At 42.4% G+C, this 25635-nt stretch overlaps 1 protein-coding gene across 1 annotated transcript in view; it reads left to right on the top strand.

The window, feature by feature from the left end:
• LOC144792867 (carboxypeptidase B-like) overlaps positions 1-25635 on the top strand; it is a 67031-nt gene that overhangs the window by 5413 nt on the left and 35983 nt on the right. The window contains exons 3-5 of the mRNA XM_078668061.1: positions 5498-5622; positions 18451-18547; positions 18647-18748. Of these exons, the coding sequence (XP_078524187.1) occupies positions 5498-5622; positions 18451-18547; positions 18647-18748 (324 nt within the window). The remainder of the gene's footprint in view (positions 1-5497; positions 5623-18450; positions 18548-18646; positions 18749-25635) is intronic.

The following is a 25635-nucleotide window of genomic DNA, read 5'->3' as shown; positions in this document are numbered from 1 at the left end:
TCTTAACCACATCGCTGCTAGGGAGATTCTCCTGCTGTGCTGGACAGCAATAAAAATGGGTGTGGTCATGACGAGCTCAGCTCGTCATGAGCACAGGAGCACTGTACTCATGAGCATGGAAGGGGTTAAGGGTAATAACTAATGGGTTATGGTCGGATATGATCCAAGGAAATTTCTCTATCTGGGTTCTTTCCATTAAAGAATTGGTGACTAAGAAATAGTCCAGCCTGACGCAAATTTTATGTGGTGCTGAATAATATGTGCTACCAGTACCTGTAGGATTCAAATGCGCCCAGACACCATTTAGAGAGTTATGCTGGGCCATGTTAACTATTGCACGGCATGTCTTTTTTTTACGGCTTATATAGCCCTGTCCCCCTTCAATCCCTAGTCCAGCCAAACCGTTAATATTAAAATCTCCACAACAGATTATTGGTTCCGGCCATAGGGCTAATTCTGTATCCAAGTATTCAAAGATGTTGGGATCATCATCTGTTGACCCATAGACTGAGGCTATGGTAAAATACTTTGTAGTGCATTATACATTCAAGAAGAACCCATCTGCCCCATTGATCTTCCAGTTTCCTGTTCACTATGATGTCGCCCCTTTTGGCTAATACCGCTACTCCCCTAGTCTTGGCACCTTGCTTGGTATGCGTCAAGAGTGAAAATCCTAAATGCTCCAGGAGGTAGCCCTTCATCCCCTCTATATGAGTCTCTTGTAAGCATACCAAGTCTAATAGCATTACCTTTAACACACTAGCAACTTGCTGCCTTTTAGCGTGATCATTGAGGCCACAAACATTAATTGACGCAATCCGTTATCCTATGGGATTTATATTACAAACACTGTTGTGATGAGGTAACCCGTCTTATAAGATCTAAATCAGGACCTATGTGTTTTCAAGTGAGCTTATTTCAACTGCAGCTCACAAACGACTTCATACATCATAGAAACAAAATATATATTCATCTGCATGCTGTCCTCTAAACTATCAGTTAGAGTGAACAGTATACTATTATTTTTAATAATCATGATCCCAGAGGTCAATGCAAAAATTTGAAGTGCAAACGAGCATTGGATTTCACATCATTGTAGTTAAAGACATATTAAATCAAACAGATTTTTTTATGAAATACCAAGCCTTAACTTGAAAGCTTGCCCATGAGAAACTGAACTGGTCAGATCTCAATTATAACCTAACCACTCAGTTCCCCAACTAACATCTTTATATTAATTCTAAGGTCTGCAGATGTGACACATTACTTCACAAGGGGACTTCAAAATGGAATCTACAAGTGTGAAGGGTGGACCAAAGAGGGAGAATGATCTGCCCTCCACTAAGGCCCTCGTTGTGAGTAGTGTGGACCCATACCCAGTAAATCTGCTCCACTGAATCTAACATTAACGGGTGTCCTATTACCTCTGAGTAGAACCCTGATGTTCCAATGAGAATAATCAAGTGAACCTGTAATTTTGGGTCTGAATCCCCAAGTAATTTTCTAAGAGGGAATGACTGCTGAACCTGAGATGTATAACATCCACCTGGGTATGCTAAGGTACGGTTTCCCTACTAAGCCCAGTGATCTTTACTGTATAATCATTCTGTTTCTGTGGATGGGAAGGGGACTGGGCAGTCTGTCTTATAATATGACAGAGCTTTTCATAATATATGGTTTACTAGCTATGCCCACTGTATTTTTGTTAGGCATTTGTTTTCTAATTGCGTCATGAATACTGCATTCTAGAGCATAATAGTTTAAATAAACAGTTCAAACTTCCTTTGTGTCTCTGTTATATCTTATTGTGCTTGAATAGGAGTGTTAGAGCGAAAGGGGGTGTCCTGTTACCGCGATCACTAAGAGAATCGGGAGTGTTGTGTTCTGGGGTGTCAATTCACTTGTCTCTCCGGATATGTTTAGGAGGGCAAATGAGACACCACAGCTAGTCGGAATCTGGCTCATGAATATAGAGGTGGTATGGTGACTCAGTCCCTATTTACTGATGTTCAATTGTCGCAAGCATAGTTCTGTTCCTGAGCAGAATCCCTGCAACAAAAGGATATCTTGGAATCCTGGCAGGTTTGCTGTGGGAGGAGGGGGGGGGATCCACATGAGTGAAAAATATATGTATGTAATGTGTAACCTTCAGACAGGGTGGTATTGAAAACAAAAGCCAGTCCTAACAAAATTTTTGAAACCTAAAGAAACTGCAGGAGACCTCGACTAGAAAAGAGTCATGGGGGCTTCCATGGTTGGGTCATGGTAGCCCACCCCACTGTGAAAGCTGCCCCCTAGCTTCAATGGTGCAGCGAAACTTAATGGGGTCCCCCTGCAAAGTACATGGAGTCAGGAGCTCTCAGGCCAAGGCCCATCGCCCACGCACAGTGCCGGTGGTGGCACAGCCGCACCATAGGGGCTGCGGGGGTTAATGTTATGCCACTGGCTAGCCTGCTACAGACAAGGGTGTGATATCGCCTATTTGTTTTCACTTGTGAGGTTTTTAACGGCATTACATAAGTTAATGATAGATATGGAAGCAAATAGCGAATTCTTTGCATCAGAAATGAAGTTAAATATGCTTGCACATTGTCATGTGCTGCCCAGTTTTTTCTTTATGATTTTTTTTCTCTTTTTTTTCTCATCACTCTCCCATTTTGATGCTCTTACCTTGGAAACATAATATGTGACATGTCACATTAAAAAAAGAAAAACTGTAAAACTAGGGAATGTTCTTGCATTGTTTTCCTCACGGTGTAAAATGGCTATGCAAAGCAAAATACTGATTACAGCGCTCGTGGGCTGACCGTTTCAGACTGGCGTTTTTAATTATCCTTGGATGAGGAGGAGGAGGGAGTCACTGACTTCAACGTGAAATGCAAACAACTGCAATTAACGAGACGCGTTCCCCTCCCTTGCATCTGTCCCCCACACCCCTCATGGTAATGAAAACGGCTGTTCTGGTTCCAGCAGGGGCACCGCTCCCTGCCTCAGAATGCAGGCAGCGCCAACAAAATCACCACACAGTTTCAGGCGCGTTGTAGCAAAAAGTAAACAAGACACCTAATCTAAGGAAGCAAAGGAGAAATTCGAGGCTATAACTGAAGACAGATGCGCACACGACAGTTCAACTGTGAAAGAGGAAGTTGATTTTCTCACACTAAGGCCCTGATTGCGAGTATAAGCGCTATTCATCACACCCTATAAATAAGGATGCCACCCGGTACCTTATTTATCGGGTTTTTAACCTACCAAAATTCACATGATGCAGCAAGTACAGTAAGCCTTTCCCCTTTAAATTTCGGGAGGTTTGACCTCCCAAAATTAAACAGAAGTTAAGTTATTTAACAAATCAGAAAATTATCATATATGTCAAAAATCTTCCTACTCAATTCCGACCCCTGCCTAAACGCACTAGTAGGAAAACACCACCCTACTCCTAATCAGGTCCTCTGAATTGCAAAAATTACCATATCCGCGCTTCCAGATACTTGCAATATTGTTTGATAAAAATGGGGCATGAAAAAAAGGGAGCCACCGTTGGAAAAAAAAGATCTCTAATAAACGAGGTAAGGAGTTTTAAATTCATTTAGGTCATCTGGAGCTTTATACCATATCCACTGGTGCAATTTTCAATAATTTTCCCAAATATGTCTCATTTTACATAAACTGCTCTGTTGACTAGTGGTGCAATATTTTGCAGCAGTCGCTTGTTCCAACTGGCTGTGCAGAGGTCAATACAAAATGAAATGTGCACTACAGCTCCAGTGTGTTCACAATTAGTGTCGTTCTCCACTGAACTTTTGCTTCCTCCAAAGTGGCTGCAAGATATGTGAATTGAAAGTAGGGATCAGGGCTGCTGAGAAGTCGCCTAGTCCGCAAGATTGAACGTTTCTTTAAATGTCTGCATGTTTGAGCAGTACAGAGCTAGGGAAGCTAAAATAAAGGGGGTGCTCCTGTGGACACTATGTGAAGCTGCTGCTGCTGCCGTCGCAAAGGGTAGTGGGTGGACTACAACCACATTGCAGCAGCCCCCACTCTCTGTCCATAGTATTGACCACACAGTGCCCATGTCAGCTGTTAGACCCTTCCCCACCCTCCCACAGGGCTTTCTGTATAACTTCAGTTAGGAGGAGTTTCTTCTGCTTCCCAAGCTGAAGATGCTGACAGAGGGGACCCGGATGCAACTACATGCAGCTCCTTAAATTCAGGCCTGATGACCCTGGGGCAGGGATTATTGGGTCTGAAGTTTACAAACAAGATAATCCTGGAAACATACGCAACTGAAGAGACATAGCAGTACCGACACCTCTCTGTACATCTCATAATGGGGCCCCCAGAGAGAGTGACAGATGGAAAGAGAGAAAAAACAATCTAGTAAACTGCATTACAATAAAACTGGATAGGAGGTGGATGGACCTAGAGAACATGAGGTGAAAGGTTCAATCTAAAATTATCTAAATTGTGATTGACAATAACTGAAGCTACTGGCTGAAACAAAATATACACAAGACAATGACTAAAGCGTGATAACCACCATCTTCCTTTCAGTATATGTTAAAGTGTATTGGATAAAATAGGTCCTTTGATGACAGCCAAAGATAACGCTGCTTGTAGGTGAGACCTAAAAGGCCTTTTAGTGTTGACATTTCACTATCACATCCTATGTTGATACATAGGGGCCCATTAGGATGTCGGGCGGATTGCCCCCGCCAGGCTGGCGGTAGCCACCGCCGGCCTGGCAGGGGTAATCCGCCCGACATCCTCTCCCAAATGCCCCCCGCCATATTGGTATGGCGGGGGTACCGCGGCGGACGGTCCGCCGCTTTTCCGCCCCGGTCCCTTGCATGCGGTCTTCACTCTGGGGGCCTCCTGCGGGCCCCCAGAGTGAAGGAGGGGTGGGGGTGCACACAGGAGTTACCTGTGGTACCCCCCAGCATTTTTTATGCAAATGCACTCATACATTTTTAACATTGTGGCGGGCGGTGCTCACTGCACCGCTCGCCACAATGTTAAAAATGGGGGATGCGCCCGCCACTGTGGCGGGCGCATCCTAATGCACACATCGGGACCCCTGCCCTTAAGGCGGGCGATCCCGTTTTCCGCAATGGTGGCAATGGGGGCCTTAGCATGTGAAGCAACAAATATCCTTTATATTGAAAATGCCCGTATGGTGGACCATGGTTCTTTGCTATATACGTGTAATTATTCCAACACTTTTTGGTCTGGAAATTGTATGTCTTCTTTATCTTTCTGGTCTGTTCGAATCCACCATAAAGAACTATGGCATAACTATTGGTTATTAAAGGTCCCCTTACTTTTATTCCTTCCTTCGATGTGTTCAGTGCAGACTATTATTCAATGGAAACATTCATATACAGTTAATGATAGATACTCATGTGATAGATCATTAAGTTACACACAGAAGATAAAATATTAATGTCATTTGATCACAAACATTTTCATTCTTTAATGTATTTTTGGGCCCTCTACTTAGGTTGACTTCTGGCACCCAGAATCTGTTGAACTGATAACAGCTGGAATTAATGTGGATTTCCGTGTCGAAGCCCATAAAACCTACAGGGTGGAGAGAATTCTTGCAGAAAGTGGAATACAATACAAGTACGCTCTCCTTTACATGACATTCTTATTTGCATGATTTTCTTCTTTAAAAAAAAAATGATAGCTCATTTTCTGTAACTCACTGTTCACACAATTTATTGGAGTTAGAAATCTGCTCTAAAGTCAGCGGCTATTTTATCACATGGGATAGTTTTTAATGACAACAGCAACTCAGGTGATCTCTTAATATCGTAAATCAGTGGTAGTAGTTTACAGTAATAATCTATATATTTTAGGCCTTCTTAAGATTTGCTGTACAATGGTGATCTTAGTAATCAAACTACTGTAGTTATAGAGAAATGTTTAGCAGGACATTTGCGTTTTATTGATTGAGATCCATAGTAGCCAAAATATGGTATAAATGAATATCCACCCTTCAGAAGCCCTCAAGAATATAGACAAAAACATTTCTTTGAATATATAACTTAGATTCAAAAAAATGATAAAAAGCTGAGGTTCAGGTTTTAGGCTAGTCAGGTTCAGGCAACGTCTGTCCGCACTAATTCTGTGATGAACATGGATGGACTACTGCCTACATTGACCTGATGGAGTACAGCCTCTTGGGGAAAGGACTTTACACTGCCTGCCCAAATTAGAATATAATGTGTTAAATCTTTTTTTACTGTCCATCACTATGAGGACAAGAAACAGGAAAAGAGCAATAATGACCCCTTATTCCTGGGAGAAAACTAAAAAACAAATTATTATTTAGGAGTTTGTTTTTGAAAAACAAAAATATTTGAAAAGTTTGATGACCAGCCATCATGGATTATCATAGCATCTGTCAGACTTTGTCTAGGCTGACAAAAGCTGCCTTGACGGTGAATACTCTCCATCTAGAGAGTTTTCTATATGACCTGTGGGCAACCCTAAATGTGGCGGGTGGCGGTCCCTTAGGATGGCAAAATTATTTTCCACAACCATCCTGACTATGTAAATTCTGTCCAACAAACTCTAAATCAGGCCCTAAGTCTGACGATTTTATGAAGTGGGGTTGAGAGGTGGGATTTTACATCATTAATGAGGGAGAGATGGCACCATGCTGTCTTGCTTTTCTTGTCACTCTATTCCTTGTATCAGAATTCTGTGTCAAGGGTGAAGCCAAGTTATTTTGCAATTGTTGTCACTTGGGAGATGAAACCATCTAATGTTGGAGGTCTAACATTTGCGTTTGATTTTAGTATTGACCAATTAAAGGAATTCTGTCTTAATTATGTCCAATATTAGGTAAGCATTGAGATCACATTGGAAATTAGATCTTGGCATGTTTTGAGCCAATGGATTTTGCGAGGAGTGGAATTTTTAAGGTAGCGTTATTTGCTGTTAGCATATTGATGGATTTTGATGCAGTTTTTGAACAGAGGGTTACAAGAGATTGAAGATGCTGGGGGACTGGATAGAGTCTTGGGCACTTTGCAGTTTCCGGGATTGAGACGTTCACATCTGAAAGAACTGGTGGTAGTAGGTGAGGTAGGAAATGAACCATAGTATGACCATGACATAAAAGCCCATGCATGTTTGCAGCATCTGAATTAGTGCTTGTTTTTAACTGTATTGGAAGCTGCATAGTGGTCAAGTAGGATCAATAGGTTTGGGTTCTTCTTTGAAAGCAATCAGGAGCTCATCATCAACTATTTTAAAGGTCACAGTCTCTGTGCTGCTATGCGGTCTGAATAAGGTTTGGTCCGCCTCTAGAAGGCTATTGGTGGTAATCTGATATGATAATTTGTGTCCTACTACAGGCTTAACTGTGACATAGTCAAGCATTTCCAAGAGAAAAAAAGTCTGAGTGCAGGGGAACTATTGTGATCCTCAAAGCTTTTTTGATGTGTAAACATATCATACAACAGTGGTTACACATTTTCGCGCCACTAAAACAACAGAAAAAGTGTTTTTCAAGTGTTTATGGAATGTTTTGCTTTTATTAGTGCTTGCTTTCTGCCCTGAAAGAACATGGTATATATACAGTGTACTTATAGTGTATATGAGGTCCAAATAGATTTTTGCAAATTAATCTTATTGTAGTACACCATACAATACTTCTTCAGTGAGTCTTTGGGTCATGTGCGCTCGCTCTTTCCTTCCCATGTAATCTTCTGTGAAAAGCCCCTCTCAGCATTCATAGCCCCTTGGGCTGAGAACCATCACCTAAGGGAAACAGTTGGGATGACTCTTTTTTTGATGTCACATAAAGCTCGAAATGATAAATGTTTGCGTTTTAGTTCCTGTCCATAAGAAAACAGTGCACCAGAATGGACTAAAAAGTCAATAGCATCCCTCATTAACTCTGAAGATGGTAAAGATGCTTTCAGCATACCATCTAACAAGTGACAAGGATCTCCTACAGGAAATCACTTAAGCTCGGGTATCAATTTTGACAGGTCATCACACAACTTTTTTATATACATAGCTGAATCACTGCAAATACAAACAATATCACTCCAATCTTTGTTGAACTTGGAAAGAACCTTTTTTGCAGAGCATTACAAGTGACACTGAGTTAAATGCTTTCCAAAAGTCTGGTGTCATGTTTTCACCACTATCCCAGATGCTTGGTGATATATATACTTGTCACTATACCTTGCATTGAATGTTTAAAGCCTGAGGTGTTGGCAATTCCCCTCCTATCAATACTGACCCACTAGAAACTATGGTCTGATGTATTAAGGGTTTTTACCCATTCTCTGTGGGCAAATGTGATGACACATATTAGGAAAGATTTTTATGAAATGCAGCCAAAATATCAAATATGAGTTTGATATTTTCTGATTCTCTACAGTTTATAAAATAATTAAACTAGTCCTAAAACATGAAACTAAACCCTGCATCTTCAGACCAAAGGCCACAAAACTGAAAAAAGTAAAAGGAAGAAGAAACAACATTTTAGTGGCATCCCTAAAGAACAAAACTCAAGCAGAAAAATGTTAGCCAGTCTTCCTTACTGCTAGCTTGTATAACAAAGTTACATTGTATTGACACCTTCAGTAAGAAAAAAAATACTCTTTCACTCTCTTTTTCCCTTCTTTGAATGGCATTTAGTTTGTGGTTGTGCAGGTGTTTTTTCAGTGTTTATATGTTTTCACCGGTGAGGGCTATTTATCTTTCAGTGGGGTTTTTATCAGTTATTATAGGGTTAAACCTAAAACCCCACAGCCTACTAATCAGGTTTTCTTTTACTGCTTAGAGACAAGGCTAAGGGGAAAGAGAGGAAGTCAACAGGGCTCCTACCGTAATGTTAACTTTCTGTTCCAGGTGTTGCCATCTGCTACTGACGACTATCCATGTTTGATGCACATACATCCAGTTATATTATTGCTAAGTAAAAAATTACAAAACCAGCTACTTTGAGGTGCAGTAAGAAATGAAGCATGCCCCAGAGTCTTTTACCCACCATGATTTCCCCCTGTTTAAACCCTGTTGCCCCTGCAGCTCCCAAGCATAACTTCAAACTTCATCAGCCAAAGACAAACATTTCCTGAAGATAGTAAACAATCACACTTCTTTAGTACACCCAGGGGCATATTCACAAGGAGCTAATGCTGAATTAACGCCACTTTATCACAACCAAAGTCGTGATAAATTTACCACCCATTCACAAGCTGGTGCTAACAGCCCACAGCACCAGTTTACCCGCTATAGCAGCCGTAAAAAACATTGCCACTGAGAACCCCCGCAACTATTGCTAACGAGATGCAGAGTAGGTGTTCCCGTGCCAAAAGCTGCGACAACACGACACCTCAACATTCACAATGACCAGCCAGATCGGCGATAAGAATTCAAAACACGCGATAAGGCGCGTTAGCAGCAGGAAATTAAAATCTGCTCTGACCTGGTATAAAGTCAGACCACAGTCTACACCACAAAGGATAGCACAGCCAGAGCTAAACCTGAAGACGAACAGATGCCATGGAGCAACTGAACATGCAGCACGGACACCCAAGAGGGCCACAACACCCACCGACACCACACCCAGGACCACCCCTCCCTGGCACTCCCCTGACCAAACACATGCCACATCAGCTACACCTAAACATGTACGAAATAATCCGCCTGATGTTGCACAATCACAACTGGTGACATGCATGTGTCGTCACAGAAATGAGCATCACACATACATTTTCGAAGCAACCAATGTAACTTTATTGAAATGAAGGCACATGGCGGCTCCCCTGGACACAATCTGTAGGTCACAGCCTGCAAGACAAAAAACATGATGAGAAGGTGTGTCCCACGCACATCAAAGGACAGCGAGAGAATGGAGAAGAGAGAGAGAGAGAGAGAAGAAGAGAGTGGGAGAGAGAAGAAGTGAGGGGGGAGAGAGAGAGAGAGAAGAAGAAGAGAGGGGATAGAGAGAGAGAGGATGAGAGGGGGGAGAGAGAGAGAAGAAGACAGGGGGAGAGAGAGAAGAAGAGAGGGGGAGAGAGAGAGAGAAGATGAGTGGGGAGAGAGAGAGAGAGAAGAAGAGAGGGGGAGAGAGAGAGAGAAGAAGAGAGGGGAGAGAGAGAGAAGAAGAGAGGGCGAGAGAGAGAGAGAAGAAGACAGGGGGAGAGAGAGAAGAAGAAGAGAGGGGGAGAGAGAGAAGAAAAGAGGGGGAGAGAGAGAGAAGAAGAGAGGCAGAGGGAGAGAGAGAGGGAGAAGAAGAGAGGGGGAGAGAGAGAAGATGAGAGAGGGAGAGAGAGAGAGAAGAGAGGGGGAGAGAGAGAATAAGAGTGGGGCAGTGAGAGAGAAGAGAGGGGCAGAGAGAGAGTGCCACCCCTGCGCACCCAGGCCACACTGCTCACCTGCTGCCACCGGTGTGTCTCCAACCACTTGCCGGTATGCATAGCAGTGCACCAGGTCACACATCAGAGTCAGAGCCGTCATTTGAAAAAGAGTCCAGATACATGACTGGCACAGTACCCACACTTGCACACGGCAACATTGCCTGCCTGCCCATGCACAGCCAGGCAGAGGCACCCAAGCCCCTCCCGCTGCCCATTGGAGCATGCCCGCCTATGCACACCCGGGCCTCACAGCTCACCCTCCGCCACTGGCGTGTGGACAGGATGTCCCACCACGAGCCGCTGCAAGCCACAAGCCCGGACCCGCATACATGGCACTCTCCACACCATGCAGCCACGCTGCGCAGGCCACCAGGTCTCACGTCTGGTGCTGGGTCTTGATTACTCCAAGGCATAGAACATACCAGGGCACCCGGCACCATCGCAGGCTGCAAACCTGCTCAGCCCAATGGATGCCACTAACTCTGTGATCCTGGAAGCGAGGCCACGTGGCGGTAGGCCCGCGCAGCCCACTGGCTCGGCCTACACTGCGGTCCAGCAAGGTACACAAATCCTGAGCAGTCCGGACCACCGGGACGGGGCATCATCGCAGGCTGCACACCCGCTCAGCAGCTTAAGGTGCCAATGACTCAGTGCACCCAAAGTCACCGTCCTGTGGCGGGTGCCTGTGCCGGCCACAATGCAGCGTGTGCCACATACCCTGTTTAACCCCAGTCAGCGTCCCGTGGCAGGGTGCCTGTGCCGGCCACATTGCAGTGTGTGCCACAAACCCTGTTCAACCCCAGCCAGCGCCACATGGTGGTAGGACTGTGCCGGACTCAAGGCCTCGTTCCGTCATCCAGTCACCACCGGCAGAGGGGTATGTGACTTCGTCGGCCCCTTATATTTGTGGGGTCACATGGCATGTGACGCCTGTGCTGGATTGATGTTTGTGTGTAAACCTGCCCTTGGGGAGTGGCTGTGACATGCTGACAACTAGACCAGTGACCTGCACACCACCAGCGAGTACACCTGCGACGGGTAGCAATGAGGGCCCCCCCCTCGGAGCGTTAGCAGAGTGGTCTGGCATGCTATACGCCGGAACAGCGCAGGGCTTGCAAAAATGACTTGTGGGTATTGGGCGTGGTTCAGTCCATGTCCGGACAAGGAAGTGGCTGATGCATGTGTCCCTGTTGTGGTGTCCACGGGACCCGTTACACAAATTGCTATGTAGCACCCTCTGACTGGCATCCCACAGGATGAGCAACATTGATGCAAGGGAAATCACTGTCCCTACATTCATCCACACATACATACTTGAATGATGAAAGACATGACACAGCAGTGCGTCACTGGATGTTTATTGCACATCCAGTGCAGTTCTGCAGCTGTAGTGGTACTGGGCAATGCCGACCACACTACACAATATGGGCCCATGGAGGGCCAGCCAGAGTCCATCCGGGGATGACAAGTACTACGTAAGAGGAAGGGTACAGTTTGCAGGCTGATCGCCGTGTCATTGGTCAGCAAACAGGATGTGGCAATCCATGTTGTTGTCCAAGGTGAGTGCATCTGAGTGAATCAAGGGGCAGTGGAAGTTCATGAGGCCATGTGCGGGACCAAGCAGAAACAGGCTAGGTGGAGGAAATGAATGCTACTGAGTCCTTCTGACCACAGGCACATCCACGTCCTTGGATGAGTGCTCTGCCCCACCTGTGGGTGGATTGTTGGCTGCACTGTGTTCGCACTGACACATCAGGTGCTGGAAAGGTTAGGCCTGCCGTACTAGGAGGCAGAGACACACCAGAGGGTGGAGATGTGGATGTTGTGGGGGGACAGCAGCATTCATCATCACCACGCCTTGTGGCAGCAATGCCATGATGAGGATCTGCAGGGCATGGTAGATCCCAGCTACATTCCACTGATGTGTAGTGGTGGCTGCCATCCTTGGCGCCTCCATCCACACCATGTCCTCCATGAGCCTCTACATGTGTGCCAGCTCACAGCTGGTATGCTGGAGCCACTATGAGCAGACAGGTGTTCTTCTCTCCACGTCATGACTCCAGCAATGTCAGTCAGGGCTCGTTGGAGACCATGGAGCGAGCCTACACACCCAAGGATGGCGTCAAGTTTGGTTGTCATGATGCCGAAGCCCAACCGCACCTGCTCTGCGGTTTCCCTTTGGCACTCCAGCACACGGCGTTGGAAGGCCATGTGTTTTTTACGAGGGTCTTGCGGGAGTTCCGGGGCTGTGGGTGCCTCCTGCCGGGTGCTTTGGGTAGTGGGTGGGGTCTCCTCGATGTAGCTGTGTTGGCCTGATCCTGGAGGTGAGTGGCAGGTGAGGTCAATGATGTCTTGGATGGTTTGGGTGTCGATGTTGGTGTTGTCCTCCTCGTCATCAGTGAAGAGTGGTTGAGACTGCTCTGCAGGAGTTGTTGATGGTGCCCCTGCGATGTGAAGAGGAGATGGTGTATTACAATGTGTCCACATGTATGTAGCCGCATGGTACATGTTGACATTGAGACAGCATTGCATTGTACATTGTGACAGTCTGTAGATCTGGGCGAGGACCCAGAGTCATTGTGGGTGTAGACTGTGCTCTGCTTGATGGTGCATGTGTGCCATTGTGCCCATCTCCATCCATCCCCCCAGTACCTGGTGGTCACTCACCCTGTTGCGGTTGTGTTGTGTCCTGTCGAGCAGTGTCCGGTCCCCCGACTCCGGCCACAGTCTCCACACTGATGACTGTCGACACCAGCTCCTCGATGTCATCAAGCTCGAGCTGTGGCGCTGGGCCCCCAACTCCAGTCTGCGTTGCTGTCTTCTGGTTGGCTGAGAGTTTCTCTAATAAAAGAGAGAGGGACCCCACACCCAAAGGGATGGAGTACCACAATAGACTTTCGTCAAGCAAAAATTTCCCTTTGGGACACCTTACTATTAGACCACACGTTTCTCAAACACACATGAATGGAAACAACAACATTGACGTGATACTATGCTAGCGAGGCAGAATGTACAAACAAACAAAATTATAAGAAAATACTAGACAGTTTATTCATATTACAATAGATCATAAAATAATTTAAAACAGGGACAGACAGTTAAAATAAGGAAACAATTAGATTCCTATTAGTAAAAAGGAGGTCACAAACAGACACCTAATTCAGCAGAGCGTCAGAGTTATCTTCAGTTAATATAGAACATAATCCTCCTTTCTTTTTTGCATCGACCCGTTTCGGCGGACCTTCTAATAAAGCCACCTTCATCAGGAATACATATAATGTCTTCCCAGTAATTTCTCATAAACTATTTCTAACACATGTGCCCCTACGGGGTAGATACCTCCGATGTCCTTTCAAGTCCTCCGCTTGATGTCATTCCATCACCTCTTGACCTCGTCCATTGTCCTCTTGTGCTCTCCGACGGCATTCACCTTGTCCACGATGTCCCGCCATATTCCATTTTTGGTGCCCAATGACATGTTGGAGGTGACGAATAGTTGTTGATGGTGTTCCATCACCTCGTGACTATGATCCTGTTCGCCTGCGGACTGAAATTCGTCTTCCTTTTCTTCTTGTCCTTGCTCTTCCCTGTCCCCGAGGTCCTGGGCTGGTCATCCGGGGTGCTTGTTGGGTTGCGCTCGTCCGCTGCGCCTGCTCCGACTGCCTCCGTAGTGCTTGGGGGTTGGTCAGTTTGTGTGTGTGTTGCAGGCCTGGCGCTGCTTATTGCTGATTTCCTCATCGCACTTTGGCCCATTGCAGGTTTTTTAGTGTTGTGGTTTGTGTTTTTGTCTCCATCGAAGTGGTTGTATCGCGGACATAGTCCGCGGTTACGGCAGACTATCGCATGCTACCGCCTTGTTGTGAATTCCACGTTGACATAGGGTTATTTTCCCACGATAGGCTGCGGTTTTCAAAGTTGTGATACGCTACACTTGTGGTAGTTATCACACGTTCTTGTGAATATACTCCAGTGTGGTTTGCTGTTGTCAAGTAACTACCTTGCTAAAGAACAACAAAGCTCTGAGTGGTTTATGCCATTAATACTGGTAAAGAAAGGTAATAAATAAAGGCATGAATGGTAAAATAGTGAAATGTCCAAGATTGCTAGAGTATAACCCCGTATTTTAAGGGTTAAATGCTAGGCCTGGGCAATTACACCGGCTCACATAAAGAAGAGTGATTTGGGGTCAAAGATCCTCTTGCAGATGCCCAGGAACAATGAATTTAGTAAACACAAGTGGCTGCTACTGTTTGTGTTCTGTTGAATTTCTGCTATTTTCTTACTGTAAAAGGCATTTTTGTGTGCATTTTTCGACACAATGATGCATTTTGCGCTGAAAAAAGCATTAAATCCCTGGTTACGCTCTTCGTGTAATTCCATATAACCTCAAGTTATTTTGCTGTAATTCCACTTAATTTCGCTACTGCAAATTATACAAATTATTCCCAACCCCACCTAAGACATCCTGATAACATGGGATTACATTGTTTTGACACACATCTTACAAATGGACACTCATTTCAATATGAAATTAAAATGCAATTAAAGGAGTTAACTGAATTTAAGACATTATAAAGTCTTTGGCGAAGAGAAAAATAAGATGTTTTGTAGACAACATGCCAAAATGCAATTCATCGTTTTTTCTCTGTGAAAAACCAATGTTCCTAAAGCTTTAGATAGATTCCACTAAATGATTATTCTACATTCATAACACCCTCTTAATTAGGCAATTACCTGTTGCCACCGAGCACGGTTGTCTGAATTTCCTTTCAAACATCTTTACCTAACTTTGCTACTTCTTTCTCTGAGGGAACTGCTATCTTCTTTATCTGATAGCAGTTCTGTGACTGTAGTGGGAGTGATTATACATTTCATTTATTTTGGGTGGGTTTAATTTATTTATTTTATTTATAACACTTATAGAGCGCTCTATCACCTAACAGGCATCCTGGCGCTGAACCAATAGTGTACAATCAGACTAGTGTTCTGGGAGACGCAAGAGTGACCAATTACGAACTAGGAAAGAATCAAGGGGCTGATTAGGATGGCGGACGGATTGCCTCCACCAGGCCGGCGGTAGCCACCGCCGGCCCGGCGGAGGCAACCGTCCGCCATCCCCACAGTAAAGACCCCCCGCCACATTAGGTTGGCTGGGGGGTCCGCGGTGGACGGCAAGACCGCCTGCCGCTTTTCCGCTGGTCGCCTTCGCGACCGGAGGAAAAAGTGCATACATATACCGCCAGCCATATTATGATGCCGTGGTCCCATGTCTTTCCACGGCGGCATTGCCGCCGTGGAAAGGCATACGGTCTTTGCTTTGGGGGCCCGTTGCGGGCCCCCAGGGTGCAGGGGGGTGCAGATGGGGGGTACCTATGGTACCCCCCTGCTTCTCACAGTACAATATGGCAGGCACCCCGCGGTGCCTGTCATGTTGTGCTGTGAAACGCACAACATGCATTTTTGAAATTGCGGCGACCGGTGCTTTCAGCACCGTCTGCCGCAATGTTAAAAATGTGGCGGGTGCATCCTAATTGGGGGCACGGCTCCTCCGCCCTTGTGGCGGACGGTCCCTCCCCAGACAGGGATCTCTTTCTGAAAAGGAGGAGATCCTCCATTTGTCTCAGTTCCAAAGGGAGCCTGTTCCACAGTTGTGCAGCTGCGGTGCCAACAGCCCTACCTCCTAGTTTTATTTTTTTAAACCTAGGCACCTTTACCAATCTCGCTGTAGGAGAGCAAAGGCTTCTCTCCGGAACATACCAAGCAAGTTTCCTCCTCAGCAGTGTCGGCCCAAGTCCATGCAGGGCTTTAAAAACTATACAAAGAGATTTGAACTGGACTCTCTGAAATTTCGGGAGCCAATGCAGCTCAGCCAAAGCCAAGGCGATAGAAGAACTTCGTGATTTTCCCAGGGCATGTTTAGCTGTTATTGCTTGAATCCTCTGGAGCCTATCCAGTAAATATCTCGGGGATTCAAGCAATAAGGCATTGCAGTAGTCCATTCTACTTACAATGGTGTATTGCACTATCAATGCTCGTGCATGCATTGGCAGAAGTGGAAGAATTTTGCGCAGGTCTCTATTAATGGAAAAGCAACTCCCCATGGTATTTTTAATCTGCGATTCAAGAGTCAACTTACTGTTGAACATAACACCCAGGTTACGGGCCTTCTCGACAGGCACCACTGGACTGGCTGATGCTAATGACCAGAAGTTCGGAGGAAGCCCCGTGGGGTTCTTCCCTACTGGACAATAGAGAATATCGGTTTTCTCTCAATTAAAATGAAGCAAATTCTCCTTCAGTCATTGGGCAGTATCTCGAAGACACTCATGAAACACTTCGAGCGTTGTGGACTGTTCTTCCTCTAAGGAGAGAATCAGTTGGGTATCGTCCGCATAATTTACAATGTTAATATTGTGTGACCTTATAACAGTAATTAAATATTTCAAATAAATACTAAAAAGGATAGGGCTGAGCGCAGAGCCCTGCGGAATGCCATGCAAGATGTCAGTAAAATCCGACTGATAGGGGAAAGCGCCACTGCCTGTTTCCTCTTAGAGAGAAAGGATTGGAACCAGCTCAAAGCCATGCCTGCTATTCCCACCTCTTTAAGTCTCTCCAAAAGAGTGGCATGGTTGACCGTGTTGAAGGCGGCAGACAGGTCAAGCAGGATTAAAACCACAGCTTGACCTCTATCTGCATGCATAGGAAGCTCGTCCATCCCCGTCACTATTGCCGTCTCCATACCATGGGCTGGACGCAACCCAAAGTGCACATCCTCTAGGATTCAATTGATTTCCAGGTACTTAGAGAGAGACCTATAGACCAGACGTCCTACAATCTTAGCGGGATAAGGTAAAAGGGAGATCGGCCTGTAATTTTTAGGGCAGTCTGGATCCAAAGTTGTCTTTTTTATTAGCGGGGTTACCACACTGTAGGTACTGTCCCACTAAGAAGAGATTGGTTACAAATAAGGCGGAGAGTAGGGAATAGTTCTACTCCCAGCTTCTTCCACACCTTATGTGGTAAGGGACGCAAAAGCGACCCCGAAGAAATACCCAGAGCCATTTTTCCAAACTCCTTCTCCGATGGTATCTCAAAATCAGTTAAGGTGGGCAACATCTCTGTCTCTTCACCTCCTACCTCATTAACATCATCTGGATTTCCCTCGACATGCCCCTTATATTCTATGCCCTCAACACCCTCCTGTATCATAGCCCCTCCAAGGCAATCAATTATGATTTTAATTTTATCATTGAAAAACCTTGCCAGGCTATGACAAAGATCCTGAGTATGGGGTGTCTGATTCTTAGCACAATCAGGACTAGTCAAATTATTCAGAATATAAAAAAATGCTTCTGGTGCCATTCGGCGCAAGAAAGCCTGACAATACACTCTTAAAATTTCATAATATTGAATGGAATAGAAAAGGTTTAATTCACATTGATAGAATTTTATGACTACCATATTGCTACGTTCTTAGAAAACAAATAGTGGCAATGGGAATAAGAATGAGTTTTGTGGCGTGCCTACACACATGCACAAATCCATGCACATATTGAAACATGCATGCAAATATGCACTTGATCACACAGATCTACAAACACACATAGACCTCCAACAAATGCAGCCCGAAAGGCATGTTTTAGGTTTTTGTTGAAAACATAGTATGTATAGTACTATATAGCGCTGTGAGACATGTTAAAGAGCTAAATGTGTTCGGTGTAACGAAGGGAATACGTGAGTGGGATTGAGCAAGGAGCCCTGTAATTGGAATAATTATCATTGTTGAAAGTAATGTCTTACTTATTACACCACAATGTTTTAGCATATGAAAGCAGATTATAACTATACTATCTTTCATGATTTTTATTCAATGTGTATCTCTTGCTTTTGTGTGAGTTTTTTGATTTCTTGCTGTTTTCTTGGTGTATTATTGAATTGCTCGTTCTGTTTGTTCCCATCACAAAATTATAAGATCGTATTTCGCTCACATAGTTAACCCACTACATTATTTTTTCTCAATCTTCAGAAGGTCTAATGTCTCATATGTCCAATTTTATTGTAGAATACTGATTGATGACCTGCAAGCTGCCTTGGATAATGAGCGTGATAGCAAGAATCGTGCTGTTCACAGTTATGAAAAATATAATGACTATAATACGGTAAAATAAGTAATTCATATATTTTTTATTGTATTGATGATTTGTATGGTTGCACAACCCCCTTGATATCCCATAACCTATCTGAATATCTTTGCACAGATTGTTTCCTGGACTGCGAGTATTGCTTCTCAGAATCCATCTCTCGTGAGTCGTTCACAAATTGGAACAACATATGAGAATCGCCCGATCTACATTCTCAAGGTATTTTTCAGAATATTTGTTATTTTTTCTTTAAAAAAAACTGTGCTGGCCAACCAAGGTAAATGCACCTTCTATTTAATGGTCTCTCTCTGGAACTCTTTGATCCAATAGCTCTTTCAAGAACTCCCTATTTCACAGTTTGTATTTTACATTCAAATGTAAGTAACATACATATCAGATCATGGGTGTATGTGCATGTTTTATTGAAAGTGATAATGGGCTAAATAAAGACCTAACACCCCGAGAAGGATATTGCCTGTGAAATGGGAATATTATAATGAAAACAAGCCACTAGGATCCCTGAGAACACCCAGGCATCTAGCTCTGAGTCCTAATAAAGTTCTAAGTATTTACATTTTCTAATGAGGAAAGAACAAAATCAAGGTAGCCGTTTCCGTCATGAAGCTGTACCAGGAGACATGTAATTCATGGCACTTCCTGAGTGGTGGATTGAGTGAAAGTAAGAAAATATGGGGTATATATATATTTGTGTCTATATGTGTGTATATATATATATATGTGTGTGTGGTTATATATATATATATTCACTGAAAAAACCATAGGTTTTACACACGTTATAGTTAGGAAATAGCATTTACAAAACCTATGAAATTCACTGAAAAAACCATAGGTTTGACACCAGTTATAGTTAGCTGGAAATTTTACTCGCATAAAACCAATGAAATTCCCACGTTATAGTTAGTTGGACTCACTATAACTTGCGCGTGCAATGCACTGCTGATGACGTCACATATCACATCACTCATGACATGGTCAGTGACATCAGTCATGACATCACTGATGACACTATCCAGTGAATGTGTGTCTTTTTAAAAAATAAATATGTGTTATATATGTATATGTAAAAGTTGATGGAAGAATAAATGTTTAAATAAGTGATTACTTGGATGTTTTAAAAAAAAAATTGATTGGTTAACTGGTTTATTAAGTGTATCTTAGTGAATACATATATTAGAGAGTAATGTTTAAATATTTAAATATATGTATTAGTGTTTCACTTCGTGTATGCATGGGTTGGTGAGTAGCTACATGTGTATGTATATGGGTTATTAGATGTTTTTGTTAGTATGAGTATGAGTGTTTGTATGGTTTGGTGGGGGTATTACTTAACACATAGATGCAAGAATGACTGACTCTCTCTTTGTATGTGTTTTGAAGACAGCATATGTGCAGGACTGTGTGGGTGGAAGAGTGTGTATATGTGTGTCTTCGTGAGTGAATGACTGTCTTACTAGTGTCTTTATCAGTAACTACATATGTTTTAATCTAATATATGTGAATATTGATGTATATAAGTGAGTATATGTGAGAGAAAGAGATTGTAAGAGTTCCTGTTTAGATAAGTATGTGTTTCTATAAGTGATTGTTTAAGAGAGTAAGTATGTGTAAGTTTCCATAGAAGTAAGGTGGTTGTGTGTGTATAGCTGTATATGCAAATAAATGTATGTTCAATAGTTTATTTGCATGTGTGAATATGTGTGAGAGTATCTTTTGGATGACTGTCGGTGTGTAACAGGATGTATAGGTGTATCACTACATATCATGAGTGAGTATATGTACGAGTGACTATATAGACCTGTTGATCAATGAGTGGATGTGTATATAGATGGTGGAATTATTGAATTGGTTGTTGTAACTGGTATGGGTATCTCCATTTTTTTGAAAATTTTTGTTTCTATTTTTGAATATGTGTTTCAAGGGTTACATTACAGTGAAAAGAGGTCTGTCACTCTGTCACAAGGATGGTGTCATGAGTGATGTCATGACTGATGTCACTGACCATGTCATGAGTGATGTAATATGTGACGTCATCAGCAGTGCATTGCACGCGCAAGTTATAGTGAGTCCAACTAACTATAACGTGGGAATTTCATTGGTTTTATGCGAGTAAAATTTCCAGCTAACTATAACTGGTGTCAAACCTATGGTTTTTTCAGTGAATTTCATAGGTTTTGTAAATGCTATTTCCTAACTATAACGTGTGTAAAACCTATGGTTTTTTCAGTGAATTTCATAGGTTTTTTAAATGCTACTTCCTAACTATAACGTGTTTAAAACCTGTGGTTTTTTCAGTGAATATATATATATATATAAAATTTCTATGGCAAAATGAAACCCTTCATTTTGTTCCTTTTCAAATTAAATGTATTAAGTGTTACCACTTTATTCCAATCAAGATGACTTCAGGTGTGCCATACTTTTGTCATAAGTAAGACTGTTAGCGTTCTAGTTGTTCTTTAGAACACTCTGGGACATTCTGTCATTGGGCTATAGTTGGGCTACATCTGGCTGATATTTGGGCTACATTTGTTTTTTTTGTCTCTGGTGGCCATCTTTGGGCTACATTGGGCTACATTTGGGCTCTAACATATATATAGCCCAATGTCGCCCAATATATATTTTTTCAAAGTTAATTTTCTCAGCAACTACTGAACAGATTTACACCATTCAAAGAAAAGCGTTATCTGCGAGCCGGACCTTTCTACCAAATTTCTTATAAATCCATTCAGCCGTTCGAGCTGTAGCCGTGTCTAAACGTCCTATGGAAAATAACATGGGGGAAACACGTTTTGGGACCCCCCTTTTATCTCAGCCCCCACTTGACGAATCCCCCCAAACTTTCAGGGAAGGAGCGGAGCGGAGCAGGCCATCTTCTTTGAGAAATTCGCAAAGATTCGTCCACCGGCGCCAAAGTTATTCTCAATAGAATGTTGCGGATTTCCTATGAAAACTAGGTCCTAACTACTGTCATTGGGCTATAGTTGGGCTACATCTGGCTGATATTTGGGCTACATTTGGGCTCTTTTGTCTCTGGTGGCCATCTTGGGAGACAGCATATCAGAATTTATTTTAATGAAATATAAAAGGATTTGAGAAGTCACTCAAAATGTGCCCTAATTTTTCTTTCTTCAGCACTAATCATAATTTCTATGGCAAAATGAACCCCCTCATTTTGTTCCTTTACCAATTAAATGTTTTAAGTGTTAACACTTTATTCCAATCAAGATGACTTCAGGTGTGCCATACTTTTGTCATAAGTAAGACTGTTAGCGCTCTAGTTGTTCTTTAGAACACTCTGGGACATTCTGTCATTGGGCTATAGTTGGGCTACATCTGGCTGATATTTGGGCTACATTTGTTTTTTTTGTCTCTGGTGGCCATCTTTGGGCTACGTTGGGCTACATTGGGCTACATTTGGGCTCTAACATATATATAGCCCAATGTAGCCCAATATATATTTTTTCAAAGTTAATTTTCTCAGCAACTACTGAACAGAATTACACCATTCAAAGAAAAGCGTAATCTGCGAGCCGGACTCTACCTTTCTACCAAATTTCTTATAAATCCATTCAGCCATTCGAGCTGTAGCCGTGTCTAAACGTTCTATGGAAAATAACATGGGGAAAACACGTTTTGGGACCCTCCTTTTATCTCAGCCCCCACTTGACGTATCCCCCCCAAACTTTCAGGGAAGGAGCGGAGCGGAGCAGGCCATCTTCTTTGATAAATTCGCAAAGATTCGTCCACCGGTGCCAAAGTTATTCTCAATAGAATGTTGCGGATTTCCTATGGAAACTAGGTCCTAACTATAACTACCTACTGGCGACTGCCAGTAGGTAATATATATATATATATATATATATATATATATATATATATATATATATATATATATATATATATATATATATATAAGCAAAGTTTTCCACCGCCGTCGCACCACACGCCTTCGGTGCTTCTTGGACGCGGTGGTTAGCCGCGTTGTAGAACCAAAGCACAGTCAGCAATAAATCCACAACAAGCAGGAGCAGACTCACAAGTGGGTCTGTGAAAAAATATGTTTATTTCATTCCTATACCCCCCTCAGCGTTGACAGACACGTTTTGCCGCTCTGGCTTTGTCAATGTCAATAGCTTCAATAAGGTACCACCATTTTAAAGTAAAAAAGTGCAAGTGCAATTGAAAAGAAAATAGTATACATGGAAGATGGCAAAATAGATGCTCTATGTTGTCATTTCATGTTGGCCATCTTAATATGCAATGCAGTGTAGTTAAAAAGAATGCGTCCACGGTGTTATCTTATTCGTTATATCCCGTACAAAACATATAATGTCCTAATTTCAACATTTGAGAAATATGTACATCAAAATAGTCTTTTGAAAAATAGACACACAAAAATAAGAGAAGCGCCAATTTGCTACTCTTCCCAATAGTCTTAAGTTTTACCACAATGTCTATGATGTATATATACAGTATTGTGTGTGCAATTATTTTTCTGCTTATTTATGTAAAATCTATATTTTTGCACGACAGTTTCTGAAGAAATGGGACTTAAACTAACAAACTATTGAGCCCTGAATGGGCTCAGTTTAATATAGAACGGAGGAGGCAAAGTTTATCTTCATACTAATGTTGTTATACATTGTCAGAATGGAGCACACAATGATTTTTCTATCTAAATTCCTATCTTTTAAATTTTATCTAGCAAGTGAAGGAGTATATATAATTGTAGCTACATGTGGTTGCGGCATTTAGCATTGTCTAGCTTCAAATTGCGTTGCATTTTTATGCTTTATATTTTTGGTTTCATAATATTGAATTTCAAGAACACCTATGACATTTCATAGTAGTTTTAATTCTAAATGTGATTATAATTATAAAACCTTCAGTCCAGCAGAGAGAAACAATATTAATCAAGCAGCCAGTTGTGTTATTTGTATTTCTAAAGTGAACTGTCACCTGCGAAAGTATCCTGGCACTGTAAATTACTGTTTTATTAAAACCAAATTTCAGATATGTTATTGCAATATTAAAACTATTTCATCAAACTATGAAGAGCAAGGTATACTAAATTACAATTGAAACTTTGAAACATTCCTCATTTATAATCATGTATACAAAAAGAACAATATTGTAAGTGTTTAAGTCTACCTTATAAGGAATATTTAATATGTTCTGAGTTCCACCTATACTAATATAGTGGGTATCAGCACGATGATGACTAATTCCATCTCTAAGCTCAGTCTGCAGAAGAGAAGCCTGAATATTGATAGGGTAGTTTTGCCCAGCAGTATGTCACCCCGAGCTTCCATGTGCTGTTAGCTAGGTTATCATTCTAGTTCTTTCGTAGGTGTGGCTACTTTCTCATCAGTGGGCCACCATTTTGTAGCATTCCTTCAGAAAAAGCCAATTTGCCAATTGTGTTCCCTCAATTTTGTTTCACTTTTTGGACACATTAAAATTTGAGTTTTGAATTGCTACCAAGGACTTAATTACTGTTTATTATCACTTCCCATTATTCCAAGTAAAAACATCTTACAACTGGCCTAGATTGACATTGTAAGAAATCGAACAGTATTTCTGAATGTATTCGTTAATTATATTAGTAATTCGATTAACAGTGACAGAGCATCAGTAGAGTTAATGTAAATTAGAGAAGGAGAAAAAGGAGTGGGCAGCGAGGTTTAGTAGGATGGGAAAGCTAATTCATTGATTGCCATTTTTTATTAACAACAATTCAAGTTAATGTGGAATGTTGACAAGCAATAACAAGCCACTCATTATAAGAAGATGCTTAGTGATCAGTGCACGTTGTGAAGAAAACAGTGACTACAAAATAAAACATCTTACATTATTCTTTAAACACTTCTCGCACTTATGCAGGAATACATTTATCAGAGAATAAATGTTATAATCTGTCCAGAAAAAGTAAATCTTTGATTATAACATAAAATGCTCCAATGTTACAATATTCTTTAGCCACTTATGTAAGAACACGTTTATCAAAGAATAAAATGTTATAATCTGTCTAGAAAAAAGAGTGTCAACATTTCAACTCCTATTAACTGCTTTAAAATGGGATCACCATCAGAATGATAAGCCCAAACCACTTCCAATGGTCACCATTCTACAATAGAAAAAATTAATTTAAAAAAGCATAAATGCACATTATACAACAGACCTTTTTAAGGTGCATTTCGCTCTCATTGAATGTTGTGTTTAGCAGCCAACACAAGATATGGCGCATTATCTAAATCAATAGGTAAACTAAGGTCAAACTTGTGCTTACCTAAGGATTGTGGCCCTTAGACAACTTTACAATCATATGATTTCATGTTGTTACATGCATAATACACTAGGGGCCAGATGTAGGTCGCCAATTACCGGTCGGTAACGGCCGATTTCGGCCGTTACCGACCGGTAATTGGTTATCCAGATGTAGGGGCAAATATTTTACAGATTCGGTAAATTTACCAAAACGGTAAATTTACCGAATCTGTAAAATACCGAATCGGTAATTTTACCGATTCGGTAAAACCCAGATGTAGGTAGCACTGTTGACAGTGCTACAGGCCTTCAGAATTCGGTATTTTACCACCCAATCCAATTGGGTGCTAAAATACCGAATACAGGTGTGCATGCACATCTGTGCATGCACACCTGTTCCAATTGACACACAGACATGCCTGTATTTAGGGTGCTAGAGGGTGTCAAAGTGACACCCCCTGCACCCTTGCTGAAATTGGTATTTACCGAATCTGTAAATACCGATTCGGTAATGCCCATTGATTCCTATGGGCTTCAATGCCCATAGGAATCAATGGACATTACCGATTCGGTATTTACAGAATCGGTAAATACAGAATCTTAACGATTCGGTATTTACCGAATCAGAATACCTACATCTCCCCCCCTCTATTTTACCACTTCTTAAATACCGATTCGGTATGAATCGGTATTTAAGAGGTGGTAAATTAAAATTACCTACATCTGGCCCTAGGTGCAGAATTAATACAATGTGGCTACATTTTACAGGTATGACGGGACTCGAATAGGGTACTTAGTGAGAAATAGTAGTTATTTGA

Source organism: Lissotriton helveticus, chromosome 11 (assembly GCF_964261635.1).
Source record: "Lissotriton helveticus chromosome 11, aLisHel1.1, whole genome shotgun sequence".
NCBI classification, from domain to species: domain Eukaryota; kingdom Metazoa; phylum Chordata; class Amphibia; order Caudata; family Salamandridae; genus Lissotriton; species Lissotriton helveticus.
Note: the sequence above shows the minus strand (reverse complement) of the source record. Positions and strands in the feature narration are given on the sequence as shown.